The following is a 14,460-nucleotide window of genomic DNA, read 5'->3' as shown; positions in this document are numbered from 1 at the left end:
GCATTTTACTGATATCCTGGACCCCTTTGGTTGTTCATTTTGCAGATCTAGGGCAGACAACCTAATACTAACTTTAGCTGTAGACCATATTTTAAGAAGAATGGATTTCATCATCATGTTTACTAAATCTTTCAAAAGTCTCTTATTCACTCATATACCCATCCTTCCTTCAAGAGGTCCACAACTCTGGTCTGGAAAACAGAAAATGAACTGTCCCCAGGTTATCCACTGAGATTCATGGGATGGTGGGTATCTGAATTGTCCAAGTCCAGCACTCCAATCTCTATACCAAGCTTTGTCAATAGTGACTGTGAGGTCAAAAGCACAGCTCCTCTCTCTGGGATATAATACCTAGGATCCAGACTCACCCTATTCTATCATTAATATGAAGCCCTGTCAGCCCCAACAGAAGGGTCTGGGGTCTATCTATACAGGTCTCGTGGTTGTGGCTCTTGTTTCAAAGGATACTAACGCCAAAACATTTATGAACCTTATGTGAAAGGAAAGCCCAAACTGTTTGCATTTCCCCTCTTTTAATTTGTCTCCACAATGAAAATTCTGTTTACAATAAGCCAGTCAATAAAGGGGGAAGAAATCAAACTGGGCAAACTGAGCAGTAGTGCATAACTGAAGTAAGGAGACCCTTTTTATCATTTTATAAACAAACACCAGCTGTTATCGTAAATAAAATCAGCATGTTTTATAATGGTAAACCATAAAAGCCATTATTATTACTTTGTTCCTTGGCTTGGTTCAGTTTATAGCACATTACAATCAGTAACAAAGACACCAGAATTCCACTCACTTAATGGTTACAAAAAGAGATTGCTCAAAGTGAGGTATTTCCTTTAGGAAATCAGTGAATATTACTGATATCAGGTACAGAAGGACTGTATAAACTTGAGACAACATACAAAAAAAGCAACATTCTCTGAAAGACTGTGTCAGGTTTCCTATGTATTTTAAGAAAGACAATGGAATGAAGTTTTCCAGCATTGAAACACAACTATACTTGCATTCTAGGCTTAACATACAATGCCACCATGACATCACTGTTTGGGGTGCTGTACTGGTACAACAGTTGGTATGCTGCCAACATCCAAAGTGTTTTATTTTCTGGCATCGCACGTTTGGGGACTTGGCTGCAAATCTAGTTGAAGTGTTTCTGTCTGAACTACAGTTATTACTTCATTCCTTAATCCTGGAAAACAACGGTCTCTGTACATGTACGCAACGGAAACCCAGTGGAAAAGTACATATGCTTAAGAAATAGTGTTTGTTCGAGGATTTCTAGCTTAATCAGTACAATACATTGTGTGTAATAGAACACAAAGATACAGCAGTAGAAACGTGTCCCCAGAATCAGAGTATTTCCTCTCTCTTCAAACACAGAAGACTCAGTGCAGCAGCACTGGTTGCCATGGAATGTAGAGCACTAATTTAAGTCTCAATGAAATCTAACTTAGTAGTAGGTTGGCGTAACCTCATTAAGTAGCATAATTCCGAAAACAGGTGTTATCCTATCAGGAAGTATCATTGGTCCAACTACAGATTTATGCTTTTAGGCAGTGACCCACACTGGGTATAGCAGTAGCAAAGCAGTATCCAATCTCACTGTTAACAAGATTAATAATTTCTGTCTAAACTGAGTTGCTTATCTTAAAAATATTAGAAAGGTATTAATATTAGACACAATATATAAACAAAACACCCCAACTTGATCCTGCATTCATGATAATTTAAAAAGGTTTAAAATATTTTAAACTAATGGCTCAATGTTTGGAATACCCCCCCCCCCAAAAAAAAATAAGCCCGTATCCATTAATGCCTATGGAGGTATCAGGAATTACACAAAGAGTTAGAAAATGGTCCCACTGCAACATTCTTGGAGAGAGTTTCAATAAATTGCTGTAACTTGGAAGTATAAAGGTACTTCATATAAAGCTAGTAGATGTGCAGGCCCACAGACATGGCTGCTTAGCCTTGGTCCTTAAGGTATAAACATCAGTATTCGTTTAAGAGAAGCTAAATACATATCCAAATTCTAATGTATAACAATTATTACTTTAAAGAGCTCTTACTCCTCCAAAAAGTAATTATAGAAAAAGTACAGTCTTAATGTAAACAGAATACAAGAACATTTCACTAATACATCACTTTGATATTTCAAATGTATCTTATTACTTGTGAAATCCTACCCATTTAAGGATATTATCCATTTTTTAAATTTAGGAATGTTCAAATATAATGCAGGCCTTTTACATACTTCTGTCCTTCCAAGTAGTGACCAGATTGATTTTCACAGTGCAAGACAAGATATATGGAAAGTGAGAGCATTCAAGATATCCACAGCAGTTGCCTCATTATCTGAAGCACATGCTGTCTTAACATCGGATGGGTGTTAAAATAAGCCCTTTATACAGTCCTAGGCTGAGAGATGACTTGCAAAATTAGGTACGTTCAGGTTCTAGTGCAGGGGTTCCCAAATCTTTTGAGCCTATGGATGCCTTTGGAATTCTGACCCAAACTGGTGGGTGCAGTTGCTCAATGGTTGCCATGGCACCTACAGGAACCACACTGGGGGACCCCCATTCTAGTGACACAATGTCAGCATGAACACTGTAGTTTGAATTCTGGCCCTGCTCTTTTCTTCTCCTGCTTACAGAAATATTTAGCGATGGCTGCGATGCAAATACCTATTCCAAAAGCACCAAAAGATTTGTGTATATCCAGTGGGATTTCTGCCTTTTCCTCTTGGGACAGAACACTTCTTCCACACACTCCTAAGTTTCAAATGCAATTTGCCATATAGTATGGAACAAGGTGGTGGTGGTGGTGGGGTGCAGAATTAATTATGAGGCTCTTTGGATCTTGACCATAGTTTCAAAAGATGATCAAAACCCATGCTAAGCATGTTAGCCCTGTGGAGGTATTTTCCTCATTTTCTGCGAAGCAAAACTGTAAATACAAGTGTCTGCAGAAAAGGAAGTGGTAGCATGGCCTGGAATCAAAACTACACATGGGAAACTACATTCAAAACGATAGTCCTGCCTCTGCCCTACAATCCACGTACAGCGTTAATCATGGTAGCGGAGACCAGCATTCTAGACTGCTCTCTGACACCTTCAGCTTTTTGCTGTAATATGATGTTCCACTGAGGTTCTCGAAGGGCAAAATGGCCCGTAAATGACAAAGAACTGGCAAACACACACCCTGATCTTTGGAAACAGAATAGAAACAAACGAGGAAGATCTACATGACGGCTACTGAAAAGTCTCCTAGGTGGCAGAAACCACATGAAGAATCTCTGCTTGCACAGTGACCCACTGTTAAAATACTCTCTAGGAATTCTGATGTTCAGCATACAGCTTAGTGTAGCATAATGCCCAACGTCTACAGTCTTCCTTCCAAAGCTTCCAGTCTCACAAAGAACTTTACAAAGGAAACATTGGGAAGATTTTCATTCACACCAAGGTGGTTTATAACTACCCAACCAAGAGGCCAGAGACTGGCAATGAAAGGCTTTAGAGAAACTTTACTTGACAATAAGCCTTGAAACCATACCAGAAGAAAAAGTTGCTGGAATGCAATTGGTTTTAAAACTAACCCAGAAGAGGAGCGAAGCTGATGGAACACTGTTACCTTCCCACTGCAGCAGTACCTATTTATCTACTTGCAATTTCTTGCTTTCAAACTGCTATGTTGGCAGGAGCTGAAACCAGAGATGGGAGCTCACTCCCTTACATGGCGCTAGGGTCTCAAACTGCCGAGCTACAAATCTTCTGGTTTGCAGCTCAGCGTTTTAACCTCTGAGCCACCGCGGCCCTTGAAGGTCACAGAACTATATAACATCAACTGGTAATTGCTGCAAATCAAACTGGTACTAAAAGCAGCAGCTAGAGGGATCTGTTTAAATTGTGAAAATGCTAAAAGGGATACTGCTGGTAGATTTAAGAAGATTTTCAGTGCCAGGAAGAAGTGTAATGGGGCAGACATACAGTGCAATATCTGTGCTCAATTTAGTGGACAGGAAAACTAGATATGTGTTGAAGTACAGAAAAAAACAACACCCTGATTCCCCCTTTCTTGACCTCTTAAAAGATAAGGGGTACTTGTGCCTTAGTCAGGAACATCAATGGGAAGCCAATAAAGCTTGAAAACAGTCATTCTGAATCTGCGGATGAGGACACAAAAGTAGATTGTGATTCTTTTCAGAGGTAGGTTTTGTGGCCAGAAGGGAACACAGTGAACTAACTGGGAGAGGTGACTTTGGGAGGATTGGATTTGCCTCTGTATGATTTGTGAAATAGCCATGAAATACAGCCTATTCTTCACTAATGCTATAATTACAAATATAAACTTTTCCAGTGTTAACTGATGTTAGAGTCCTGCATTTTGTGGTGGTGGTGGGGAGTAGATGCAGTTCAAAAACTCTTTGAGAACCTCTGGTTTAAATGACTCTATTACTGTTAATTCCCGAAATAAACACACAGTTCCCATGGTATTAAAAGAGTAAGGTGGACACATTTCCTGCAGATTCTGCTCTACTCCTTTCACTGCAATTTGCATTGCGAGAAGAAGAGGAGGAGGAGGAGGAAGAGGAAGAAAAAGAGGAGGAGGAAGAGATTGGATCTATAACCCGTGCCCTTCACTCTGAGTCTCAGAGCGGCTTGCAAACTCCTCTCCCTTCCCCTCCCCACAACAGACACCCTGTGAGGTAGGCGGGGCTGAGGGAGCTCTTTCAAGAACTGCCCTTTCAAGGACAGAACTATGGCTTGCCCAAGGTCATCCAGCAGCTGCTAGTGGAGGAGTGGGGGATCAAACCCGGTTCTCTCAGGACAGAGTCTGCGCACTTCACCACGACACCAGACTGATAAGATTCGACAATTAGAGAAATCATCTGGGCAACACTAAAAACAAAGTGTTTATGTCCATTTTAAAAAAATCTAACCTAGATTAGTTGCGTATTTTTAATACTGTAGAAAGGACGATTACTCCATCCTATTCTTAGATAGTAAGGTTTGGCATGAACTGTGCTCTTGACACCTGTAAATATATAACTGGCAGTATTCAGAAATCACCACAAAATGTGGCAGAAAGGCAAACACAATGGAAAGATTTAGCCTTCAATTTGAAAAACAGTGTATTGTCTTTGCTAGCTGCACAATGCAATTATCTGTGTTTTGTGTGTAACTCATGGTGTGCTTCATGGAGATTCTACCACAAGCGCAGTGTTTTAGCAATTATGTCTGCTGCTTATTTTTTATGGGACAACTGCACTATTAACGATGTGGTTTTCTGTGATGTGGCAATCTTCAGGAACACACACTATAGCAAAATGGCAATACCTTCTTCATCGGGGCACTAATGGAGTGATTAAAATGTTTTTATATATCTGGCCTCTGAATCATTCACCAAAGTAGCTATCTGAGATGACAACTAATAAATACAGGACAAAAATGGTATAAACGAAGTAATTCCCTATAAACAAACAAAGCAGAAAGTCCACACCTTTCCTAACACAAGAGGACACACCAAGATGAGATGCTGGAACATCATCTTCAGCATGTCATGGCAGCAATGAAGGTCCCTGATTTGAATCAGGGTTGGTGTTGCACAGCAAGGACCACCCCCTTATTTTTTGTGACTTTAGAGAAGAATTTGACCATTTAAAAATGCTGTGGCATGGGAGAACGAAATGATCCTCCTCACAACGCCTTTTCAAGTATCGAAACAGCGGTGTGTGGGTGGGGAGGTGCCCTGGCACTTGAAAAGGAAGGGCAGGATGGGGAGGGAGAGACAGCATGATTTTTTTGAGTGCAATCATTTTTTCCTGCACAAACTAGTAATAATTGAGCTACTTTTTATCAAAAGATGGAAAGAAACGGTCATCACATACTCTAAAGGCTGCACTCCTAAGCACACTTATTAGGGAGTAAGTCTTACTGTACTCAGTGGGATTTATTTCTGAGTACAGATGTTTAAGGATTATATGGTGAGGGAAGCTAGTTTGCGGTTTATGATTCTGGTTGCAAAAACAATAAAGACAATACATAAAAGTAAGGGAAGCTAGCAGGTAATGTGGGTCTTCTAAAATAAAAATTGCATTCAGGCAACCTTATTCTTCAGTTTAACAAAAACTGGTGTAGTCAGTGCATCCCTCTAGAAAACAACACCTACCCACCTCCACCTTGGCTGAAATCACTTTGATCTAAGGATGATCATGAAACTCACTACATATCTAATTTTGGCAGACTGGATAAGTTAGGAAGATAAGCATCATTCTACAGCTAATTCCAGAGGGAACCTACTGAATATAGCTTTCATCTGCAGTTACCTTATCCCACCCTACCCATATAATTTTCAAATGAAATATTTATAGTCTATTTTGGACTCTACATGGACTTCATTTGTAAAAATTCCAAAGGCATCTCAGGAGGAGGATTTTTTTTACAACATTGTTACAACATGGCTTGCAAACTCTACATTGAAACTGCTGAATAACCTAAGTAATTCTCAAAGAGAATCAATAGCAAAATATTTGTTAATTTGAAATGGTAGCACAACGCCCCAAACCCTGTTACTGTATGTAAAACCCTTATGCTTTGGGAATTTATGAAAAAAATATCTTACACCAAAATTCATTTAGATGACACTGGAAGTATAAAAACTGCTACAAGACTGAATTCTATGCTAACAAACGAGCTGAAATGTATCAAAGGCCGTTTCCCACTAACAGCAAAAAGACTGAAGTGATCATAACAGCTTTTTAAAGTAGAGAAATGTCCTTTATTCTTCTTTGGTCCCAGTCTTGGGACATCATTCCAACTAGCCTCAGTAGGACTATTTGCACAAATATTCAGGTTTAGGGACAGGCTCTGCTATTTTTATCCACAGGAACTGGGACATTACTCTTCAAGCAGAACACGCAATAAAATAGACATGGCCTAATCTCTCTATTAAAAAACGGGGTTTGTCTTATTAAACTGTGCCAAGAAGTAGGCAACCTATCACATCAAGTCACCTAAGGATGTGGTTCCTCGGAACCCACAGGGAATGAACATGCCTCCAGACTGTCTCACATACCGTATGTGAGCTGGGATGGCATGTCACGGAGTGGAGATGGGACAATAACTGTCTAGTACGACCGGCAAGAGCAGACGGTGACAGCAGGGGAAAATACAGAGGTGAGAGCTGATGAGAAAAATGGGAATTTACTGACATAGAGGAAAAACATATTTTAGAGTAGAGTTTCTCAAACAAATCCACAGACACCTGGGTTATTCAAGTTAACTCCACGGGGTCTACAATTCCTTTGCAAGGACAGAGGGCAAGCCTCTCTCTCTTACACATCTGGCCATTGCAAAACCCGAGCCCCACGGTTTTCTAGAAATGGGGCGTCAGGGATTCTCTGCCACCCCCAACAGTTATCTAGCTTCCAGATCCCCTCAGGGCAGTAGCCAAAAATATGCTGACTGGCTGCTGGGATCCGATAACTCAGGCTTAGAAACTCTAATTGACTGAATGGTATCAAGCAGGTATAGTTGGAATAGTAATTAGTTGCTTAAGGAATAAAACCGAACTGATTTTTACTCTGTTGTCCAATGAAAAGTATTTTATTCCAGAGATGCCATCTGCAGACAATTGCCAGTTGTGGTTTTCGGCACCAGAAATTCAGGTCATGCATGACGCTGATCCATTTCTGTTTCTGTGAGCATCTCTGAAAGTTTTTCTGGTCCCCTTTTCCACCTGTTTTGCTAGCTTCAGGCTAGAAGTTAACCCATAATTGTCTCTGCTCAAAACGCCTTCCAATCAAGGGATAAGATTGAAGAAGGAGAAGAAGAAGAAATTGGATTTATATCCTGCCCTTCACTTGGAGTCTCAGAGCGGCTTACAAACTCCTTTCCCTTCCCCTCCCCACAACAGACACCCTTGTGGGGTAGGTGGGGCTGAGAGAACTCTGGCACAAACTGCTCTTTCAGGAACAGCTGTGCCAGAGCTTGTGACTGACCCAAGGTCACATCAGCAGGTGCAAGTGGAGGAGTGGGGAATCAAACCGGTTCTCCCAGATTAGAGTCAGCACACCTAACCACTACACCAAACTGATAAGAACTTTTAAGTTGTTGCCCCTCTAAAATCAGGCATACTTTGAGACCTGACTGTCAAGAAACTGGCCTTGTTTAGTCGTTTCTTGTCCTTTCAAAAGTTTGGTCCAGTCTTTTGGGCCTAGTTAATTTACTAAAGGCTCCTCTCTGGGAAGCAAATGTCATGATGACTTGCATTTTCAGAGAGAGGAATAAGGGATGAGCTGGAGTCAGACACAGATGCAAGGGAGATCATGGGCCTGGGCGCTTCAAGGCCAGAGACCTAGAGTGATGTCTGCACTGACATGCCATCTCATTAGCACAAGGAACCCTGGATATGAGACAGTTGCTTGACGGCGACTACGTGTCAGCTGCAGAGGTATGCAATCACTGTTTTAGCAACAAACCCAATTGGCCAAACAGGATCAGGCCAGCTGTGGGAAGTCTGGCATAAAGCAAGGCCACTTATTTTAGTTTGGTGCTTCTAGACACCTTCTGGTGATAGGTTTGGCCTTGCAAGGCCAGAACACCTGCTCTATCTGGACTTCGTATCTTCAGTCCGGCAAGGTGGCATCTGGGTCAGAGGAATAAAGCCTGAATAAGTATTACAGATTAGCTATTTAGTTTTCATTATTTTCTTCCCTGTTTTGCACTATTCTTATATTTCTATACTTTTGCACATTTCTTTAATAAACATTAATAATTATACTCCTGTGGTGTTATTTAGGTTTTGGGGCTTCAATCTAAACCCAGTACTTATTTTGGCTACAGCTACCAAAGTCATTGTTTTTGGAACTCGGCTTGCAAGTGTTCTAGCTTGCGGGGCTGACTTCTTGATTGACCCCTGTTAGGGGTCCTCTTGGCTGAGGGCTATTTTAGAGGGGCTGGTGGTGGCTTGTTACCCTGGGCAGTGAGGATTCACTCCCCAGGCTTGTGCATTTTGCTCTTGACCTACAACCCAACATTTTCTTGTGGGACAAGGGAGCTTTGACACTGACTTTGTAGGATCTTTGCAGACAATGCGAACATTTTACCTAGATATGTTGGCAAAGGCTTTCATGGCCGGAGTCCATTAGTTGCTGTAGATTTTCCGGGTTTTGTGGCCATGTTATGCCTCTGAGGACGCCAGTCACAGTTACTGGCGAAACGTTAGATTCTACAATGCCAAGACCACAACCACACAACCCGGAAAATCTACAGCAACTAACTTTACCTAGACTTCCTTTTAATGTTTAGCTGATGTGGCTCTCACTATATAGTTTGAAGGACAGTAGAGGAGGCCTCCACAGGGCATCTGTGGCTTGCCGCGCACTTTGAAAGCAGCCCGTCCAGTGCATGCACATGCTGTTGAAAGATGAGGGGAGGGCTTATACCTCACAATTAAAAGTGCCTACCAAAGCAAGAAGAAGCACAAAAACATGTACAGTGAGGACTGGCTGGAAGTCCTTTTTAAATACTGTACAGCTGTAACTTTTGATCTCTGTATCAGGAGAGTACATTTTGGATTATATTTCCAACGGTTTATATGCCTGTTCTGTTTATGCTGTGCAATACTTCATTTTTGTGCAGAAAGTCAGGTCCATTGAAGTTGCCTAAAAATGCACCTTTAAAAATTATCCTTCTTTAAACAGGAAAAGAGGAAAATACTAAAAGCTGTGTGTATTCAATGACTGCATCCAGAAGTGCAAAAATGAAGAGTTTAGTACAGAATTCAGTATGTTTCTAGCCCTTAAGGCCAAGAAGAGAAGCCCAAAAGTAAGGCCCAAGCTACATTTGAACAGAATTGCCACAGGGACTGGCAGGACACTAGCGGCAAGTTCCCCATTGGGATCATGTGATCAAAGTAACATATAGTTCAGGCCTATCTTGGCAAAAGAAACCTCACTTTTTGGGGGGGGGGGAGAGGGAGAGAATAATGCAACTTTCGATTTGGCAAGGGCAGTGCTTCTAAGTTCTCTGTCTTACTAGGCTCCTCCTCACTTGGAACTGAAAATGGGAAGCAGGCAAAAGCATGCTTTGGGGAGATCCTGGATTTCTACTTTTCTTAGTGCAGAATTTGGGTTATCCTTGTGCAAATTTTAATAATTTCACATAAAAAGCACACAATCCCTAGAACAGAAATTCTTTCCCCCTTTCAATATTACCATGGACTAAAAGACGTCTTACAAGGAAAATAATAATTTCTTAGTTTAAAATATTTTTTGCATATTTTTCCCTTGAACTATTTACTGAAATGAAAACAAAAAGGGCAAATTGAGCTTGCCTTGCTCAGAAGACTGGTGCAAATAGTATTCATGACCTGTCTTCACTGATTAAGGAAGGAATTTGACCCTCAAACAATTCCCTAAATAGGGATAACACTAATCATCGAAGTGCACTTGACACCATAGGAGCTACAATAGTTTTTATACATGCACACTTTGTAGGACACTTTGTACATGAAACTAAACAATGGAATATAAATAAGTGAGCATCTTTTGTAAGTACACAAATAATAAAGTTCATTTACATTCTTTACTTTCCAAGATGCTGATGGAAAAACAAGATCTTCCCAACAGGAAGTCTGAAGATATTCACTAATGCAGTAAAATCTTCATTCACACACATACACACCCACACAACTTTCTTACACATCACCCCCATACTTCAGGATACGCACAGCTGTGAGACTATGAGAAGTCCAAGACAGGACATACTCCTCTCACCAGAAGAGGATGGTAGGACTGTTGGTATTAATTCAGTTTCTTCTGTAAGGGATTTCTTCTTCCTTCTATAATTTCTGGGCTGAAGTCTGTACAGAAACCATTAGGAGCAGGATTCTTCAAATAACTTTCTGTTTCCACCTGATCAGGATATAAATACTCTTCAGCGAAGTTTGGGTACATTTCTGCAAACCTGTGAAAATCATCTGGAAACAGATGAGAAGAAAACTTACATTTCAAGCACATTAAAATTCTTGACATTTTATTATCTATTTTTGGTATGATTTTTGTATGTCTCTCAGGTCAATAATGCTATTATGCAGAACACAAGCTGCAGACTCACCAAAGAATTATGGGTGAAAGGAGATGGACACAACTGAAAAATATCTGACCTAAATGTGCCCAGGATAATCTATTAAGGATTTGTGGAGACCAATCCCATTTTTTGGTTTCCCGTTAAGTAAACTCTTAACTGCTCTCAATTCTCATCCAGCCTTCTTGGTGTTTTATTAATTAAGTATTTTTATATATGTATTTGTTTTGGATGTACATATTTATTTATTTATCTTTGGGGTTATATCCCGCCCTACCCCGAAGGCTTTTTCTAGAATTATTCATCAAATTATTCATCAAATCGAACACAAAATAATAGCAATTTTCTGCATGCCTTTTATACTATAACCCTTTTACTGTACAGAAAAATTCATACCATGTCTGTGGCCCCATTTTACTGCCCCACTGAGGGGCACTAATCTATCTGTCCACACTGATAGGCGAATGGGATCAATCAATATCTGGTGTTTCTCAGCCTTCAGAGAACACACTATTTGTCTACAGGGAAATCCTTGAGCATCTGTAAATGAAATTCCTGTGCACTGGATAAAATTTGGGAACATGATCTAGGTTGTGATTTCACTGAACACAGAACACCGGCCCAGGCCTTTTATACTTTACCACCACCCTGTGTGAACTGAACAAAAGACAGAAAATGGTTTTTTAATAAAGGGAAAAGTGATCTGAAAGATTTTACTTCTCCTGCTGCATATATTTTCTTGTGTCCCACTGTCTCTTCTGGTCAAACAAATAGTTCAAGATTTTTAAACAGAATAACGACACAGCCTATTTAGAGACAAAACGGGAACAATTGCATTCATATAAGAAGAAGAAGAGGAAGAGATTGGATTTATACCCCACCCTTCACTTGGAGTCTCAAGAGTGGCTTACAAACTCCTTTCCCTTCCCCTCCCCACAACAGACACCCTGGGAGGTGGGTGGGGCTGAGAGAGCTCTGACACAAAGTGCTCTTTTTCAAGGACAGCTGTGCCAGAGCTTGTGACTGACCCAAGGTCACATCAGCAGGTGCAAGTGGAGGAGTGGGGAATCAAACCCGGTTCTCCCAGATTAGAGTCCGCGCACTTCACCACTACACCAAACTGGCTCTCTCTTCTAATCTCTTCTAATTATGCTTCTATTCTCTGAAAGCAGAACAGAGAGTGCACCCTACACCCCAAACCTTCAGGTGCAGATTGAAGGGGAAAGTTGGAAATTGTGAGCAAATTGTCTTTCAAGATAGCTTGTCTGTCCTTATTGGATCTTCTCAACAAGGCACCACCCAAAGCCTTCCAGGCAGCCCCAGGTTTCCTCAGCATGCAGTTTCAAAGTCTCTGTTCTAGTCAATTCAAGTGAGGAACAAATTCAGAAAGAATGGGGATGATTAAATTGGGTACAGAAAAGCTAAACAGTAAAAGTGTCTTGTCTGCATAATGGAAAATTGTCCTGTGAATTTAATAATGGGAATCACAAAATCCTATTCTTAGAAGTGATAGGAGGGGTGTTCTAGATCCTTTCTGATTGCCCCTCCTACCAGAGGCAGGGCCAGTATGCAAATGAAAACACTTCCACTGCTTGGCAAGAACAGGAACACCCACCTCTATATGTCAAGACGCTTGAAAGGAAAATGAACATAACACCCATTAGGTGGAAACATTAATAGTGTCCAGAAGAAAGCAAAATCCAGCACAGAAAGAGAGATGGAAGGATCAGATTTCACTACCATTCATGGCAAGAATTTCAGTTTTTCTTCAGCAGAGGCAGGAGGTCATTCTATATTTTAAAGGATAAGGTAAAGGAGAACCTCCTCAGGAAGATATTCAGGTGATGGCCAAGTGATCTCTTGCAGGACACTCCTCACAAAGGCCATCTCTGCAGAAGAGAAAAACAGGTTGCTCACCTGTAACTGATGATCTTCGAGTGGTCATCTGTGCAGTACCACACATGGGTTGGGCACCTGCGCACGACCTCGACCAGAGAACATTCCAGAGCTTGCCTCAGTAGTCTTTTTGGCGGGCTCTTTTCTCGCCCTGGTGAGCAGACACGCACTGCGCATGCCTGGAGCGGGGGAGAGAGCTGCCTCCCACTCAGTTCCTTCGACCGCTACAGGTAAGTCCCATCAACTCAAGGTAAGTGGGGAAGGCTGGGTGGGATTGTGGGACTGCACAGATGACCACTCGAAGATCATCAGTTACAGGCAAGCAACCTGTTTATCTTCATCATGGTCACTGTGCAGTCCCACACATGGGTGACTAGAAGAGCTGAACCAGGTGGAGGAGGGAGCTGGCAGCTGGAAGAGAGAATAAACAGGTTAGGACATTGCAGTATGGTTTACAGGTCTGACCTGAAGAAGTAGAATCATCAGGTGAAGAGAGATTGGAGCACCGCCTGGCCAAATGCAGCATCCCATCAAGCTCGAATGTCGAGTGCATAGTGGGACACGAAGGTCGATGTCGAGGACCACGTAGCCACAGCACAGACGTCTTCCAACGGGACACCAGCTAGGAAGGCCGTAGAAGTCGTAACTGCTCTTGTGGAGTGAGCAGTGATACAGGCGGGTACGGGTTGGTTTGCCAACTCATAGCAAAGGGCTATGGTGGAGGTAACCCATATGGACAGTGTTTGAGAGGAGATCGGCTCACCCTTCAACAGAGAACCATAGGCAACAAAAAACCCTGGAAACTTTCAAAAAGGCTTTGTTTGATGGAGGTAAAAGGAGAGCGCCCTCTGGAAATTAAGGCAGTGCAGGGCTCTCTGAGGTGCGTCAGCCGGGTTGGTAAGTAGGTAAAATAGAAGACTGAAAGACAGAAACGACTTTAGGTAGGAAGGAGGAATCTGGCCGGAGAACTACCTTTTCCTTGTGGAAAACTGTATATGGGGGATCTGCATGCAAGGCAGACAGTTTCCCCTTCCCAGTGAGCTGTAGTAATAGCAATTAAAAATGCCGTCTTCCACGAGAGGAGTCGAAGATCCACTGAAGCCATCGGTACGAACGGCTTACTTATGAGTTCCATCAAAACTAGAGACAGACTCGAGATCCGGTTCCGGTATGGCGCTGTGACGATCCTCTTACGTTCTTTTTGGAGCCCCCCTGGGTTCCAGGTGGGCTCCGCTTGGTTTCCTGGAGGGAGACCAAGTGGCAGGAGGCTTTTTCCAGTCCCCTCCATCTTCGGCAAGGACGGGGGTGAGACAGGCTTTGCCTCGAAGCAGGGGCGTTTGAAGAGCAGGGACATGGTCACCATGTTCCCGCATAACAGTGGCCAGCTGTTTTTAAAATATTTACTTTTGAATTAGATTTGACACATCACAGTGAAGAGTTTATTCTATGTAGACTTAAGTTGAAA

The 14,460-nt window shown here is 41.8% G+C and overlaps 1 protein-coding gene across 1 annotated transcript in view; it reads right to left on the bottom strand.

Moving 5' to 3' along the window:
* Positions 1–10,816: 10,816 nt before the first annotated feature.
* LPCAT1 (lysophosphatidylcholine acyltransferase 1) overlaps positions 10,817–14,460 on the bottom strand; it is a 75,713-nt gene continuing 72,069 nt past the window's right edge. Inside the window, exon 13 of the mRNA XM_015427345.1 lies at positions 10,817–10,992. Within this exon, the coding sequence (XP_015282831.1) occupies positions 10,817–10,992 (176 nt within the window). The remainder of the gene's footprint in view (positions 10,993–14,460) is intronic.

Source organism: Gekko japonicus, unplaced genomic scaffold (genome assembly GCF_001447785.1).
Source record: "Gekko japonicus isolate JY-2015 unplaced genomic scaffold, Gekko_japonicus_V1.1 scaffold1855, whole genome shotgun sequence".
NCBI lineage: Eukaryota > Metazoa > Chordata > Lepidosauria > Squamata > Gekkonidae > Gekko > Gekko japonicus.
Note: the sequence above shows the minus strand (reverse complement) of the source record. Positions and strands in the feature narration are given on the sequence as shown.